This window comes from Moschus berezovskii, chromosome 8 (genome assembly GCF_049115385.1).
Source record: "Moschus berezovskii isolate FMDL1 chromosome 8, NW_MosBer_1.0, whole genome shotgun sequence".
NCBI lineage: Eukaryota > Metazoa > Chordata > Mammalia > Artiodactyla > Moschidae > Moschus > Moschus berezovskii.
In genome coordinates this window covers 108,104,507-108,122,091 of record NC_142467.1, presented here as the reverse complement: position 1 = coordinate 108,122,091, position 17,585 = coordinate 108,104,507, and the positions used below count along the sequence as shown (strand labels likewise).

General features: G+C 47.3%; 2 protein-coding genes across 5 annotated transcripts in view; one reads left to right on the top strand and one right to left on the bottom strand.

Annotated features, from left to right (window-relative positions):
• MAU2 (MAU2 sister chromatid cohesion factor) overlaps positions 1-6,064 on the bottom strand; it is a 33,461-nt gene extending 27,397 nt beyond the window's left edge. For 2 of the 3 annotated variants that reach the window (XM_055431526.2, XM_055431525.2), the window contains exon 1: positions 5,750-6,063. In XM_055431526.2, the coding sequence (XP_055287501.1) occupies positions 5,750-6,025 (276 nt within the window). In that variant the 5' untranslated portion in view covers positions 6,026-6,063. Of the gene's footprint in view, positions 1-5,749 lie in introns of all 3 variants that reach the window. The other variant, XM_088839226.1, reaches the window with a different exon arrangement.
• A 207-nt stretch (positions 6,065-6,271) lies between these two features.
• Positions 6,272-17,585, top strand: part of SUGP1 (SURP and G-patch domain containing 1) — a 34,857-nt gene continuing 23,543 nt past the window's right edge. For both annotated transcript variants that reach the window (XM_055431524.2, XM_055431523.2), the window contains exons 1-4: positions 6,272-6,426; positions 10,960-11,131; positions 14,465-14,565; positions 15,946-16,146. In XM_055431524.2, coding sequence (XP_055287499.1) covers positions 6,393-6,426; positions 10,960-11,131; positions 14,465-14,565; positions 15,946-16,146 — 508 coding nt within the window. In that variant the 5' untranslated portion in view covers positions 6,272-6,392. The remainder of the gene's footprint in view (positions 6,427-10,959; positions 11,132-14,464; positions 14,566-15,945; positions 16,147-17,585) is intronic.

The following is a 17,585-nucleotide window of genomic DNA, read 5'->3' as shown; positions in this document are numbered from 1 at the left end:
GTGCAGCAGGATTTCCTTTTCTCAACACATTCCCTAGTATTTACTATTTATAGACTTTTAAAAAAATTATTCATAGATTTTTTTGATGATTGACTTTCTGACTGATGTGAGGTGATACCTCACTGAAGTTTTGATTTGCATTTCTCTAATAACTAGCGATGCTGAGCAACTTCCCATATGCCTAGAAGCCATCTGTCTATCTTCTTTGGAGAAATGTCTAGATTCAAGCTCCTTATATGAAATGGCATATTAGGTTGGTGCAAAAGTAATGATATTTTTGCATTGCTGAAATTTGCCATTTGATATTGGAATATATTCTAAATAAATGTACTTATACATCATTTTAATGCACATTCTCGCTTTTTTATTTTTATTTTTGCTAACACATTACTTGTTTATTTTATATCTGTTTCAGACTATGAAAATGGTTGACAAAAAGCAATTTCAAGCAATTTTCTTATTTGAGTTCAAAATAGGTCGTAAGGCAGTGGAGACAACTCGCAACATCAACAATGCATTTGGCCTAGGAACTATTAATGAATGTACAGTGCAGTGGGGTTCAGGAAGTTTTGCAAAGGAGACGAGAGCCTTAAAGATGAGAAGAGTAGTGGCCAGCCATCAGAAGTTGACAACGACAATTGAGAGCCATCATCAAAGCTGATCCTCTTACAACTATATGAGAACTCAACGTCAACCATTCTGTGGTCATTTGGCATTTGAAGCAAATTGGAAAGGTGAAAAAGCTCAGTAAATGAGTGCCTCATGAGCTGACTAGAAATAAAAAAAAAAAAAACCCTCATTTTGAAGTGTCGTCTTCTCTTATTCTATGCAACAACAAACCATTTCTCAATCAGATTGTGACATGTAACAAAAAGTGGATTGTATACGACAACCAGCAACGACAAGCTCAGTGGCTAGGCAGAGAAGTACTTCCCAAAGCCAAACTTGCACCAAAAAAAGGTCGTGGTCACTGTTTTGGTGGTCTGCTGCCCGTCTGATCCACTACAGCTTCATGGATCCTACCGAAACCATTACATCTCTGAGAAATATGCTCAGCAAATTGATGAGATGCACTGAAAACTGCAGCTGGCTTTGGTCAACAGAAAAAGATAGGTCAACAGAAATTCTTCTCCACAACACCACCACCCAACTGCATGTTGCACAACTAATGCTTCAAAAGTTGAACAAATTGGGCTATAAAGTTTTGCCTCATCCACCATATTCACCATTTTCAACCAACTACTACTTCTTCAAGCATCTCAACAACTTTTTGCAGGGAAAATGCTTTCACAACCAGCAGGAGGCAGAAAATTTTTTCAAGAGTTTGTCAAATCTCAAAGCATGGATTTTTATACTATAGGAATAAACAAACTGATTTTTTGTTGGCAAAAATGCGTTGATTGTAGTGGTTTCTATTTTGATTAATAAAAATGTGTTTGAGCCTAGATATAATGATTTAAAATTCATGGTCCAAAACCATAATTACATTTGCATCAACCTAATTCGCACAATGGATATAATCAGCCCTTATATCCTTGGTTGGTTGAGTCCGAGGATGTGAAACCCACTGATATGGAAGGTCAACTGTATCTGCAAATGATATATCCAGTAAGAGGTTAATATCTAAAATATAAAAAAAAACTCTTACAATTGAACATCAAAAAAACAAACAATCTAATTAAAAAATGGATGGAGGACCTAAAGAGACATTTTCCTAAAGAATACATACAGGTGGCCATGAAAAGATGAACAGACAAGAAAAGATAGTAATTATCAGTGAAATGCAAATCAAAAATCATAGTGAGATACCACCTCGCACCTGCCAGAATGGCTAACATCAAAAAGACAACAAGTAACAAGTGCTGGTCAGAATGTGGAGAAAAGGGGACCCTTGCGCACTGTTGGCAGGACTGTTAATTCGTGCAGCCACTATAGAAAACACTATGGAAGTTCCTAAAAAAAAATAAAAAATAGAATTACCACAGGATTCAGCAGTTTTACTTTTTGGGTATTTACCTGATAAAAACACTCAAAAATAAACATGCACCCCATTGTTCACTGCAACATTATTAATACAATAGGTAAGATATGGAAGCAACCTAAGTGTCCACTGATTGCTGAATGGATAAAAACAATGAGGTATACACATACAAGGTAATATTGGGGGCTTCCCTGGTGGCTCAGACAGTAAAAATTTGCCTGCAATGCATGAGACCCAGGTTCAATGCCTGGGTTAGGAAGATCCCCTGGAGAAGGGAATGGCTACCATACAAGGTAATATTTATCAGCCATTAATATAATGAAATCTTGGATTTCCCTGTTGGTCCAGTGGCTAAGAATCCGCCTGCCAATGCAAGGGACATGGGTTCAATCCCTGGTCTGTGAAGATTCCACATGCCTTGGACAACTAAGCCCATGCACAACAACTGCTGAGCCCGTGTGCCACATGTGCCCGCGTGTCTTAGAGCCCATGTTCTGCAACAAGAGAAGTCACAATTAGAAGCCCATGCACCACAGCTAAGGAGTAGCCCCTGCCTGCCACAACTAGACTCAGAACAGACAATAAATTAATAATTTTTTTAAAGGTCCACATCAAATAAAAAAAACCTTTAAAAGAAAATATGAAATCTTGCCACTTGTGACAACATAAATGGATTTAGAAAGTATTATGCTAAGTCAAATAAGCCAGACAAAGAAAAATAAATACTGCATGACCTCATTTATACGTGGAATCTAAAAATCAAAATAAGCAAACAAAATGAAAACATACTAATATATACAGAGAATAAACAACGGTTGCCAGATGAGCAAAATAGGTGGTAGCGGTTAAGAAGTACAAACCTCCAGTTATGAAACAAGCAACCCAATGGAGATGTAATACACAGCATAAAGATTATGGTCCATATAATACTACAAAGCTTCCCTGGTGGCTCAGAGGGTAAAGCGTCTGCCTGCAATGCAGGAGACCTGGGTTCGATCCCTGGGTCAGGAAGATCCCCTAGAGAAGTACTCTTGCCTGGAAAATCCCATGGACAGAGAAGCCTGGTAGAGTACAGTCCAGGGGATCGCAGAGAGTCGGACACGACTGAGCAACTTCACTTTCACTTTTCAATACTACAAAACTGTATGAGGACAGATGGTTCCTAAACTTATTATGGTGATCATTCCACAATGCACGCCAATGTCAAAACTCCACATAATATACCTGAAACTAACACAATACAGTAAGCCCCCTACAAACAAAACCTTCAAGTCGCAACCTTCCAAAGATGTGATTGTGTGTTCATGTGTTCACTCTCATAAGCTAGCGCACCAGTCTGGCGTACTCTATCATGTGAGTACACCCTCTACAAGTGGTTGTGCTTCTGTGTACTGTACTGTACAGTAGTGTGTAGAGTACAGTATCTTTATTTCAAGCCCAGGATGTTCAGAAGCAAGTACAAAAGCAGTGGTGATGTAGGTGGTACTGCTACCAGTTCCTGTAAGCCAGCCGTTGTACTGTGCTACTCTACTTCTCAAGGTACTGTACTGTAAGATTGAAACTATTTTCTTTTGTGTGTCTGTTTATGTATCATTTGTTTTATAGTATTTGTTTTAAAGTATTACAAACCTGTTAGTACAGTACTATACAGTTGATTGTGTTAACTGGGTGCCTAGGCTAACTTTGTTGGACTTGGAATAAGTCGGACTTGTGAAAGTGCTCTTAGAACAGAACTCGTTTGTATGCAGGGGACTTGCTGTGTTGTTACGTCAACTACATTTCAACTGGGAATTCCCTGACAGTTGAGTGGTTAGGACTCAGTGCTTTCGCTGAGATGTGGCCTGGGTTCAATCCACAGTTGGGAAACTAAGATCCTACAAGCCGTACAACATGGCCAAACAAAATTTTTAAAAACCCATATTTCAGTTAAAAAAAGAAAAAAAAAAAACAGGCAGAATGGCCTGGAGACCAGAGAAAGGAGGTGGCAGGATTTGTTGTTAACTGAGAGAAGGGACAGCTTTATAACTAGCATACCTACTGAAGGCCCTGGGCTGCCAAGCCTGGGCAGTCCCAGCCTCCACCCTTCATACACACAATGAAGCCTGACACTTCATTTGCTCTCAGCCTCATCGCTGTCTAGGAGAAACCCTGATACCAACTAGTCACCGACAACCGGGGTACTTCTAGGGATTGACCTGAAACCTGGAGCAGTTCTCAAGGCTTGCCTCCTCCACCTCATTCAGACCTCTGTTCAAACGTCACTCCCACAGACAGAGATTCCCTGATTACCTTTGCAAAAACAGCTCCCTGTCAACTCCAGCCTTCACCCTGGTCCACATGTTTAATGGTTCTTCCATCACTGCCTAATCTTTTACCACATATTCATTGTTTGTCTCCCTCACAAAATCACAAGCTTATGTGGGCAGGGACTGTTTTACTAGTCACTAATGATCCCCAGCACCTAGAACAGAGCTTGGTACCCAGTGTGAGCTGATTAGATATCTGCTGAATGAACGGAAGAAACAAACTTCACAAAAATGACGACTTAATGTCGTGGCATCCACCCGGGTGGTCTTGAGCCTACCTGTGAGACCAATTTTGTTAATAACTTGCTGTGTGGCTTTGGGCAAATCCACCTCTCAGGGCCCATACTGCCTCACTCCTTAAACAAGGAAGTGGATCAAGCAAGAACAAAAGACCCTTCCAACTCTACAGTCTGCAAAACACAGATCTGATTATCCTCCCCAAGGCAACTTGTTACTAGCCACAGGTGAATTCAGATTTACCACGGATCAAGACATTTTTTCACATGGTTGTTGATTCTACTCAAGAAGTCTCTCCTCTAAGCTGAATAAAGCTGCGTAAATGGCAAATGGAAACATCGTCTGTCAGGAGCACAGTGTTGCTCTGAAAGGAACAACTCCACAGCCCCAGAGGGCAAAGGGATGGCCACTTTCCCACATTCTTCGGGCCACCAAGACCCCACAAGTCATCGTGTGAAGATGGGGCCTGCCCTCTGAAGGGAATGGACCAGTGGATAGTGGGAGGAAGAGAAGTCACAGGTGGTTGCAGAGAAAGCAGGAGTCCTGAGCCCTGGAATCCAGACCCCGCAACCCTCAGTTCTGCTTTTTTCAAGACGTCAAACAACCGTCTTTAGAGTCTGCCTCCCGCCTATGACTCCCCTCATCACTGATGGGGGCACAGTATCTTCCGTCTGGAAGTCCTCCTTCTCAGACTTCCATGTCCTGGGCGAGACCTTCCTAGATTTCCTCGGAAGCCAAATTTCAGATTCTCAAAGGATGCCTGGACTGTTACCTGGGGTTACCTGGACCCTCCCCTATCCCGAGTCACCTCAGAAGGAAGCATTCAGGCTGAAGCTCCCAGCGCTGAGCCCTGAGGAGCTAGAAGCTGTAGGACCCACCGGCCGATCTGGCGGCGTCTCCAGAGATTCCCAAAAATGACATCTTCTTGAAAACCTAAAGAATTTGGGGACCCCGTTGCTCGTGAGAAAGGCAACTCTCAGAGTACCCTGAGCGGAGTCCTAGGCCTCTGGCTGTTACCAGAGATACCAAGTAAGGTACGGGGCGAGGCCCTGGGATCCCCCGAGAGGGTAACAGCTTTGGGGGTCTTGCTGCTCGTGCGGAAGTCACGCCTCAGGTTCCAGAGGAGCGGCCCGGCGGCGGCCCCCGCCCGCCAGGGTCGCGGCCCGTCAGCTCAAGCCCGGAAAGGAACCCGCGCCTCCTCCCTCGCGGCCCAGCCCACGCTCACCGCCTTCTCCAGGTGGCTGCGCGCCTGCTCGCTGTTCTTGGTGTGGTGGTAGAGCACCGAGCCGAGCTGCAGATGTGTTCGGGCCTCAATGCGCTGAGGCGGCTTGAAGGGGAACACGGCCTGCAAGCAGTGCACGCACAGGCGGATCTTGGGCGGGCTGGAAGTGCGGAAGTGCTCGGCAAAGCCCAAGAGCGCCAGATACCACGACTCAGCCGCCTCGGCCTGCGCTGCTTGGGCCGCCGCAGCCTGAGCCGCCGCCGCAGCCTGAGCCGCCATTTTAGCCTCCACAACAACAAGCCGCCGCCACAGGGAGGCGGAAACAGCCGCATGGGGCGGGACCGGAGCTCCTCGCCTTTCTCGCGAGAGCTGCTGCACAAAGCATCCTGGAATATGTAGTCTGTGTCTGAAGTGGCCGCGGCTCCGGGAAGGTCTGAGAAAAAGCGACACTCTCTGGTCCGCGTAAGTGGGACCAGAGGTTGCCGATGGGCTGAGGTTTGCGTTTCTGGGGGGAAGACCCCAGATGTCCAAGCAATGGTAGGGCTTGGCTTGCCAAGGCGGACTGCATCTCCCATCAGGCCATGCGCACTATAACAGGCCCCCCCACACACCTCCCCCCGGTGGCGCCGGAGCATTGTGGGATTGGATGAGTCTCAAGATGGACAACCGGGATGTTGCAGGTAACAGCCCCCGCCTACCCTCAAGCGTCCGCCTGGGTCCTCCGGCTACGCGTCTTTGCTTCGCCATCCCGTCGGGCCTACCTCAACCCATTGGCCCTTAGCCTCAGCCTCCGGGCGTCTGGAAGAGGAGGCTTCTGCACCACCCCAGTCTCCTGGGACCCTCCCCCCCGCCCCAACCCGAGACCCAGTTATCCTCCCCGCCCCCACCGCTGGTTTGGTGAGGACGCCAGGCTTTCCTCAAAGGCCGCCACCGGTATCTGCCCTGCGCCTGCTTTCCGAGCTGACCGCCTTAAGGGCTGCTGCAAGCTCCGCTCCCCGAGCCAGCGGCAACCTTCGGCTGTTCTGCGCCCCTCTCTTCCACTAAGCTCCTTCCTGGCCTCTGTCCCACTTTCTGAAAAAACTGCTTTTCCGAACTGCACTCTGACTCCCTGTACACATTTTCCTGGGTCTTTAGAGCCCCCCTTTTACCATAAACCTTGCCCCTCCCTCTCTTCCAGTTCTAGCGCCCCCAGACTGGGATGCATTCAACAAATATTCTTTATGTGCTAGGCACAGTGTTCAGTTGCTGAGGATGCAGCGGTATCCAAAATGGGGTCGTGTCTTACTGAAGGTTACTTTCACCGAGGCATCATACACAAGGAGGAAATGTTTACAGAGAGTTAGTTATAGTGACTTGAGAGACTGGAAATGGAGGCTGCTGAGATTGAGTGGTCAAGGAAGGCTTTTTTGAGCAGAAGACATTTGAGATGAGAAGGTGCTAACTATTGGAAGGCAGAGCCTTCCATGGAGAGAGGAAAAGGCCTTGAGGGTTTGTTATTTTGAGGAATATCAGGAATGAACTGGAAGTGGGAAGCGGGGTTATCTCTGGCAGGGTCTTGAAAATCAGCTTTCAGAGTTTGGGTTTTATTTTGAGCCCCACGGGGAACCTTCAAGGTGGCTTTTCTATCTCCATAACTACCACCCTTGTCTGAAGACACCATCATCTTTTGCTTACAGCCAGTAAGCCTGGTTGTCTCCTCCTTACTCTGTCCAATCAGTAGCCGGAATGATCTTACAAATAAAACTAAGATTGGATCTTACCTGTGGCTTCTTAAAGCCCTTTAAGTAAAACTCAGACTCCCTATCTTCTCCCACAATTCCCTGCAAGGCCCACCCCTGGAACTGTCCGTTCTGACCACACTGGACCCTTGCTGGTCCCTTGGGCTTCTCTCCTTTTTGCTCTGGCCAGATCAGTCCCCATGTGGCTTTTCAGGAAGCTGGCTCTTTATCTTTCTGCTTTTAGCTTAAATGTCCCCTCTTCTAAGGGCTATTTTCTGGCTGCCTTGGCTCTGTACGTGTTCCTCTGTTATTCCTTCTCACCAGTTTTTTGTTTCCAGCAGAGAGCTCTTACGATTTTGCAACTACTTTCTTGTTATAAGTCTGTTGTATCCTCAGCCAGAGGTGAATCGCACATGAGCAGAGCTCCATCTGTCTTGTTTAGCACCAAGTACAGCACCTGGTGCATAAGTCAGTAGATGGCTTGCTAAATAAATGAACAGATGTGTGAATGTGAATAAATGTCGATCTGAATGCCAGTTGCTGCAGGCTGCAGCATCTGGGCTGCACCATGTAGCAGCTGCTGGGCATGTTTGTGGAGCGAAGGTGATTTGTTTCTTTTTTAAATTTATTTTTTATTGAAGTATAGTTGAATTGCAATGTTGTGTTTATTACTGCTGTACAGCATAGTGATTCGGTTATACATATATACATATACATTCTTTTCCATGTTTTTTTGCATTATGATATATCATAGGATATGAATATTCTTGCCTGTACTGTACAGTAGGACCTTGTTGTTTATGTATTCTATGTATACAAGTTTGCATCTGCTAACCCCAAACTCCTAATCCAAACACCAGTCTATTCTCTATGTCCCTGATTCTGTTTCTGTTCTATAGAGAGGTGCACTTCTGTCATATTCTAGATTCCAAGTAGAAGTGATATCATATGGCATTTGTCTTTCTGACTGACTTCACTGAGTATGATAATCTCTGGTTGTACCCATGTTGCTGCAAATGGCATTATCTCACTGTTTTTTATGGCTGAGTAATGTTCCATTGATGAACTCTGGACGGAGGTTCGTGACATTGTACAGGAGACAGGGACCAAGACCATCCCTATGGAAAAGAAATGCAAAAAAGCAAAATGGCTGTCTGAGGAGGCCTTACAAATAGCTGTGAAAAGAAGAGAAGCGAAAAGCAAAGGAGAAAAGGAAAGATATAAGCATCTGAATGCCGAGTTCCAAAGAATAGCAAGGAGAGATAAGAAAGCCTTCCTCAGTGATCAATGCAAAGAAATAGAGGAAAACAACAGAATAGGAAAAACAAGAGATCTCTTCAAGAAAATTAAAGATTCCAAGGGAACATTTCATGCAAAGATGAGCTCGATAAAGGACAGAAATGGTATGGACCTAACAGAAGCAGAAGATATTAAGAAGAGGTGCCAAGAATACACAGAACTGTACAAAAAAGATCTTCACGACCAAGATAGTCACGATAACGTGATCACTGACCTAGAGCCAGACATCTTGGAATGTGAAGTCAAGTGGGCCTTAGAAAGCATCACTACGAACAAAGCTAGTGGAGGTGATGGAATTCCAGTTGAGCTAGATGCTGTGAAAGTGCTGCACTCAATATGCCAGCAAATTTGGAAAACTCAGCAGTGGCCACAGGACTGGAAAAGGTCAGTCTTCATTCCAATCCCAAAGAAAGGGAATGCTTAAGAATGCTCAAGCTACCGCACAGTTGCACTCATCTCACACGCTAGTAAAGTCATGCTCAAAATTCTCCAAGCCAGGCTTCAGAAATACGTGAACCGTGAACTCCCAGATGTTCAGGCAGGTTTTAGAAAAGGCAGAGGCACCAGAGATCAAATTGCCAACATCTGCTGGATCGTGGAGAAAGCAAGAGAGTTCCAGAAAACCATCTATTTCTGCTTCATTGACTATGCCAAAGCCTTTGACTGTGTGGATCACAATAAACTGTGGAAAATTCTAAAAGAGATGGGAATACCAGACCACCTGACCCGCCTCTTGAGAAACCTGTATGCAGGTCAGGAAGCAACAGTTAGAACTGGACATGGAACAACAGACTGGTTCCAAATAGGAAAAGGAGTACGTCAAGGCTGTATATTGTCACCCTGCTTATTTAACTTATACGCAGAGTACATCATGAGGAACGCTGGGCTGGAAGAAGCACAAGCTGGAATCAAGATTGCCGGGAGAACTATCAATAACCTCAGATATGCAGATGACACCACCCTTATGGCAGAAAGTGAAGAGGAACTCAAAAGCCTCTTGATGAAAGTGAAAGAGGAGAGTGAAAAGGTTGGCTTGAAGCTCAACATTGAGAAAACAAAGATCATGGCATCTGGTCCCATCACTTCATGGGAAATAGATGGAAAAACAGTGGAGACAGTGTCAGATTTTATTTTTTTGGGCTCCAAAATCACTGCGGATGCTGATTGCAGCCATGAAATTAAAAGACACTTACTCCTTGGTAGGAAAGTTATGACCAACCTAGATAGTATATTAAAAAGCAGAGACATTATTTTGCCAACAAAGGTCCGTCTAGTCAAGGCTATGGTTTTTCCCGTGGTCATGTATGGATGTGAGAGTTGGACTGTGAAGAAGGCTGATCGCTGAAGAATTGATGCTTTTGAACTGTGGTGCTGGAGAAGACTCTTGAGAGTCCCTTGTACTGCAAGGAGATCCAACCAGTCCATTCTAGAGGAGATCAATCCTGGGTGTTCATTGGAGGGACTGATGCTAAAGCTGAAACTGCAATACTTTGGCCACCTCATGCGACGAGTTGATTCACTGGAAAAGACTCTGATGCTGGGAAAGGTTGGGGGCGGGAGGAGAAGGGGACGACAGAGAATGAGATGGCTGGATGGCATCACCGACTCTATGAACATGAGTTAGGGTGAACTCCGGGAGTTGGTGATGGCCTGGCATGCTGTGATTCATGGGGTTGCAGAGAGTCGGACAGGACTGAGCAACTGAACTGAACTGAACTGAATGTTCCATTGTACATATGTATGGCAACTTTATCTGTTCATTTGTTGGTGGGCGTTTAGGTTGTTTCTGTGTCTTGGCTATTGTGAATAGTGCTGTTATGAACATAGGAGTTCATGTATTTCTTTGAATTATAGTTTTGTCTCGATACATGCCCAGGAGTGTTATTGCCAGAGCATATGGTAATTTTATTTTTAGTTTTCTGAGAAACCTCTATACTGTTTTCCATAATGGCTGCACCAACTTTCATTCTCACCAACAGTGTAGGAAGGTTCCCTTCTTTCCACACCCTAATACTTGTTTTCTGTAGACTTTTTAATGATGGTTATTCTGAATGGTGTGAGGCAGTATCTCGCTGTAGTTTTGATTTGCATTTCTCTCATAATTAGCAGTGTTGAGCATCTTTTCATGTAACTGCTGGTCATCTGTATTTCTTCAGAGCAAAGGTGATTTCTGATGTACTTCTTTTCCCTCCCCAGGAAAGGCTAACCGGTGGTTTGGGGTTGCTCCTCCCAAGTCTGGAAAAATGAATATGAACATCCTTCACCAGGAGGAGCTCATTGCTCAGAAGAAACGGGAAATTGAAGCCAGAATGGAGCAGAAGGCCAAGCAGAATCAGGTGGCCAGCCCTCAGCCCCCACATCCTGGCGAGTAAGTCTACCCTGAGGCTGGGTTAGGGTCTTAGAAGGTCACCAGCAGAGGGTTTTGCTTGTGAGAGCAGTTGAGATGTTGCTGCATCTGACTCCAACCTGATGGTACAAGGTGGGACACAGGGACACTCTTCTAGGAGGCTCAGTGCAGCAGGAGAGAGACACAGGGTGTGTGGGGTCCCAGAGGGTGGCTGCCACCTCTTTCACCCCATGGTTATTTACTGCTGACCATTTGTGGGCCAGGGACCACAAGTATAGCCCGAAGCAGAAACCCAGATTCCATCTCTGCCCTTATGGGGCTTACAGCCTACTCACAAGGAGGTGTCCCAGTTATACCCCCAGAGCTCACGGTAGGTAACACGAGGCAGTGTGCTCCCAGAGGCAGAAGAGACTCTGCATTCTGAAGGCCCAGGCAGAGCCAGCCCTTTAAGGACGCAGGAAAGGACTGCAAAGGCGAGGAAGGGAGGTGAGCCCCTGTGTGTCAGGCAACTCGAGCTGCTGCACCAAAGGGGCTGTTTCTGAGTCAGGTGAGAGGTGGCTTCAGCAGGGTTTCCTCCTGACTGTTCTGGGACGCTCTGTAGGCACCCGAGAGTTTTGAGCAGCAGTGATGTGATCAGGGTGACAAGATCTCCACACTGGAGACTGACAGAAAGACAAGTCCCTTCCTCTGTGGTCTGAAATGTAGAGCATGTTGTTCAGTCACTAAGTCATGTTCAACTGTTTTGTGACCTCATGGACTGTGCCCACCAGGCTCCTCTGTCCATGGAATTTCCCAGGCAAGAATACCGGAGTGGGCTGCCATTTCCTTCTCCAGGGGATCTTCCCAACCCAGGGATCAAACCTGTGTCTCCTGCAGGTGGATTCTTTACCACTGAGCCACGAGGGAAGCCCATGCGCATGTTAGCCCTGCACTGAAGCTTTGTTCCAGTGCCCACATTTTCTAAGAGTCCGTGGCTTCTCCCCAAGGGAGAGACTCCCCTAACAATGACAGAAAGTAGATTACTTTCTGTCTGTGTGGATTTACCTATTTTAGATGGTTCATGCAATATGTGGCCTTTTGTGTCTGGCTTCTTTCACTGGACGTGATGTTTTCAAGGTTCATCCCTTTGTAGCTGTGTCAGGACTTCATTGTCTTTTTGGGGGGCTGAATAATATTCCATTGTGTGAATGGACCGTGTATGGTTTATGTGTTCATCAAGAGCCATCATTCAACACCTGTGTAATGCCCCCTGTTGTTTGTTGTGGGTGGTTTTCATGTGGGATTCATTTGCTGGTGTGCTACTGCCCCAAAGTGGGTTTGTTTGGTTTTTTTTAAAGCCGTTGTGCAGCTTGCACAATCTTAGTTACCCAATCAGGTATTGAACCTGGGCCCTTGGCAGTGGAAGTACAGGGTCCTAAGCCTTTGACTGCCAGGGAATTCCCTCCGAAGTGTTTGCTTGTGTTCCATTGTCCCTGCCTTCTTTCTGTCCCTCCTGAGGGAGGTGTACACAGCGTGAGGACAGGGCCAGGGTCACTAGAAGGCTCTGCTTGTTTAATGCCAAGGCTGGTTATCGGTGGATCTTTCTTTCACATAAAACAACTTTTGTTGCCTTCTCTCTCTTTTAACTTTAAAGATAATTCATACATGTGATAGAAAAACTGGGAAGTAGAGGAAACAATAAAATCATTGTAACCCTGCAGCTCACAGGCAAGTGCTGGTTGCTTTTTGATGGATTTTTGTGAACTTTTTCAGTCAAATATATGTTGACGTAAGTAGGACCACGCTGCAGATATTGCTTTACATCTTCCCTTTTTGTTTTTCACTTATCGTTGTGCTTGGTTGTTTTATTTATAAAACTTTAGCTTTCCAGGACCACTCCATCTGCCCTATGGATGTCCTGTAATTTATTTAATCAGTGCCACTTGTTGACTTCTTATGTTTTTTTTCCTCTGTTACTTCATTAGAAGAGATTTCTAGGAGGCTAGAACTTTATTTTAAAGGAAAAAATTCAAACCTGTGGGCTCCTTGAGCTTTTATCAGTTATTGAGTGTGTCTGTATGATGGGTGTGGCTCTGAAAGCACATGTGAGGAGTTTCTGAGGCTGGAGCAAGGCAGTATGCTGTAATAAAAGACCAAAGAAGTAGAATACATAACCATGATCACAACTTTATTTATTTCCTTCTATTTCTAATTAAGGATAAATCAAAGAAGTATACCAAACTGTTTTAGTGACTCTTGTGAGGTGAGGAGCCTTTTGGGGGGTTTTCTCCTTGCTTTCTATATTTGTTTTTTTCCAGATTCCCATTTGCTCGTAATGAGCCTCCATCACTTCTTTACTCAATTGCTTCCCACTCTTTGTGACCCTGTGGACTGCAGCATGCAAGGCTTCTCTGACCCTGCGATTCTCCAGGCAGAAACACTGGAGTGGGTTGCCATTTCCTTTTCCAGGGGATCTTCCTGACCCAAGGATCTGAGCCTGCGTCTCTTGTGTCTCCTTTCAGTGGCAAGTGGATTTTTTACCACTGAGCCACCAGGGAAGACCCGTATAACTTTTATGATAAGGGTTTGCTTTTGTGTTTCGCTAAAAATACATTTTCTTTTTCAAAATAAAAGAAAATGGGTATGACTTCACCTCCCAGTGCACGGAATGCAGGTTTGATCCCTGATCGGGGAACCAGGGTCCCACTTGGCCTGTGGTCGAAAAGTCAAAAACATAAAACAGAAGCAATATTTAACAAATTCAGTAAAGACTGTGAAAATGGTCCACATTAAAAAAAGTCTTTAAAAAAATAAAACATGCCTTTTGTAAAAATAAAAGAGAAAGTAATAAGAGTGTAAAATTTCTAATTCTCCCACCAAGAGATGTCTTTGGGCGTTTTCTTGGACACAGGTGAAACCCACAGAAGGGCTGACTGACCTCAGCCCAGAACTGTGGTCACACACAGGTATAAACACAGGCCCTGCCTTTGAGAACCATACAGTCTGGCTGGTAGGACAGATATGGGAGCCAGCGAAAGCCCAGATGACTTGTCAGCAATAGGTATGGCAGGTGCCATGTGGGAGCAGGGCAGGTACTTCTGAGGCATCTTGTTGGGAAAGCCTTTGAACCCAAAGGGTCAGCATGCAGATAGAGACAACTTCAGCCAGGTAGCATTCCATTGACTAGTAGAACCAGATTGTTCCATCTGACTTCTCTGAAGTCTGCTCCCTGCACCCAGTGGGTCCCCGGCATCTTTAGGGGTCCATTTTGGGTCCCCTTAGAGCACAGTGGTGGGGGTAGGACTGAGGCCAGCAAGATGTGCACCCTGCCCTCCTCTCAAGGCTCATCCTCTCTGCCCTCCACCTCTGGTCTAGAATTGCAAACGTGCACAACTCTAACGTTTCCAACAAGTTTGCCAACGACGGCAGCTTCTTGCAGCAGTTTCTGAAGTTGCAGAAGGCACAGACCAGCACAGGTAAGCGCGGTCACCCCTGCCCTGTGTCACCTCCTCCTAGAGTTACCCCTGCTGAATGTCTCCCCCAAGGGTCCTCGGTACCTTGAAAGTGGCAGGTCCCACCTCACACCTTGTTCCTCTCACCCCTTGTTCATTGAGCACTTTCAGTCTGCTTGTTCTCACAGGAAGTGCCCAGGGGAGAATGCAGACCCTGACATTTAGGTGCTTACCCACAAGAAGTAGATAAGCCAGGTTTCTATTTGGGGAGGGGGCGGTAGGGGCCAGAACTCAGCACACCTGAGGGACTGTGTGGGACTGTGGCTCGAGTTAGAGAGGCAGCTGCAGTGTAAGGAACAGGCCCTCCTTCTGTAGGTGGTGAGGGGCCGCTTGGCCCACAGGAGCCCCATGGGACACACCAGGTGTCAGAATCACCACCTGTGGGAGTCCACCCACAACTATGGTCATGCGCTTTACTAGTCTCATTTTTTAAATGTTTTCTTTTCTTTACTTATTCGTTTATTTATTTTTGGCTGTGCTGGGTCTTCATTGCTGCGCTCGGGCTTTCTCTAGTTGTGGCAAGTGGAGGCTACTCTCCAGTTGCAGGTCACGGGCTTCACATTTCAGGGGTTTCTCCTGTTGCAGAGCACAGATTCTAAGCCCACTTGGGCATCAGTGGTTGCAGAGCGCACGTCCGGGCTCTAGAGTACAGGCTCAGTAGCTGGGGCACACCGGCCCCAGCTGCTGCCCATGACGTGTGGAATCTCCCCAGACGAGGGACTGAATCTGTGCCTCCTGCATTGGCAGGTGGATTCTGAGCCACTGGACCACCAGGGAAGTCCCACTAGTCCCATGTTTACTCTAAGAAAATTACTGGCAAAACAGCTGATTTTGGACTTTTGTCAGGTTTCCCAGGAAACAGCTAAAAATGTTAACCCAAGGCCAAGTTTGCCCACAGAGAGGGAGGAAGGGTTATAAGAGCCCTTCACTGCAGAGTCTCAGGGCATGAATGGTGGTTGAAAAGTCCCAAATAGGCTAGCTCCTGCCCGCTACTCACAGAGGGGGTGGGTGGACGCTGCATGGGGGATTCGGGTCTTATCCTGAAGAGTTGCTGTGTCACTAGTCTGTGGATACAGGTGTCAGAGCCACCTACCGCCAGAGTTGCCACCTGCAGAGGCCTGGGTTGGGTGACCCCTATAGGTTGTTTCTCTCGAAGCCTCAAGGGTCCTCATCTGTAAATGGGGGTGGCATCCTCCCTGCGTGCTTCTGAGCACCCACTGTCTGCCAGTGCTGTGCTGAAAGCTAAAGAACCCAGCCAAGGGGGAGTCGGGGCCGTTTAGGCAGGAAGACAGGGAAACCTGCACCGCAGACCTTGAGTGTGGGTCTCCCTCCTTGTGTCCCAAGATGCTCCCCCCAGCGCACCCACTGCCCCGCCTCGCATGCTCCCCCGCGCCGGGAGGAGGCCCCCCCTCATCAGCAGCCCGCTGGGCCAGGTGAAGAACTACACGCACGCCAAGCAGTTGCCTGTGGCCAGCCGCCCGAGCGTCTTCCAGTCTCCTGATGAGGACGAGGAGGAGGACTATGAGCAGTGGCTGGAGATCAAAGGTGAGGTGCAGGGGCCGCTGCCCGCTGCCCACAGCTGCCCTTCCAGCTCCACAGGCAGGCTCCGTGGCCCCAGGGAAAGTGCAGCCGGGTGTGGGTTGCTCAGGGCTGTGGTTAGGGCGTCGCCACCAGGCCTCCAGGCCGAGCCAGGGGTCAAAACGAGGCCCTTCAGGATGAGGGAGGTGGAGGAGGTGAGGAGTAGACCATGGGGAGCATGGAAGGACTGCAGAGTGCGGGCTTCTTCCTGGGAGCTGTTTGGCTCACTGTCCACTTTTGTGGGGGCTGGTCTCCTTGGGGGCTGGCGTTCTCAGGGGAGTATGCACTTGTGCACGCCTCATCCAGTTCTAGAAGAGGAGCTCCTCTGTGGGTTAATTGTCTCCACTAGTTTGGGCCAGAGGTGTGAGCATAGGGGTTGGGAAGTGCACTGTCCTGTCCAGCGCAGGATGGTCATTGACCTTAGGTGAGCCAATTCAGGCCCCGTGGTGGAGGAGGGCAGGGAGGGGGCTGGTGGCGGCACTCCCAGTGCGCCCGGCCGGGTCTGTATTCAGAATGAGACAGGGTGCCCCCTGAGCTATGTGGATCCCAGCCCTGGGCCTCCAGGGTGGCTGGCACAGTCACGCCCTTGACAGTGAGGACAGGCTGAGGTGACCATGCCACCATGTTATGGCAGCTTCTAGACCTCTTGCTCTGGGGGAGGTGCTGGCTTTATGCTTTGCATCTGAGCAGATCAGTGGCCAGCCTCAAACTCTGAAGCTTTAGTCAGAATGGAGCCAGTGAATGTGGTGTTTCCTCTGAGAGGTGCCCTGGCAGTCCCAGTGGTTCCCTGATGGGAACTGCCTCTTTAGGAGGGACAGTGGGTGCCTCAAGGCCCTTGAGACCTATTATGGCCTGCTGTTGATTTAACTTCAGAGAAGCAACTGCGCTTATAAAGTGACCAGGTTAGGCTCGTTGCCAGGCATGTGGCAGGAGGTGAGGCTAAGGGGAAAGGTGGGCGTGAATGTCCCTGAGGCCTCTCGTTGGGCCTCTCATAGGGCCTCTTAGAGGTCCTTCTTGGCCACAGCTTGTACCACTCCTCTCTCTCAGCTCCTCCCGAGCTTCCTGGCAGTACAGGCAACAAGGAGAAAGAGAGAGGCCACAGACTCAGTGTCTCGCCCTGGCCATTGCCAGGAGAAGCAAACGTTCCTAAGCACTGACTGACATCAAGAAATTTCTCCTGGAAGCTCTTGTATGAGGGATTCAAGCTGTATGAAACAGGCCAGCAATAAATACAGAAGCAAGTTCCGTGTGGCTCGAAGTAGAGGCCAATACAAATACAAAAGTATATTTTTTAGTTTTGTTCACTGAAAATGCCCTGAGGTAACAAGTCCGTTGCAGTGAACCCCTCTAGCTCCCAGATGTAAGTCTGGAAACCCATTTTCTCACTCACAGATGCCAGGACCTCT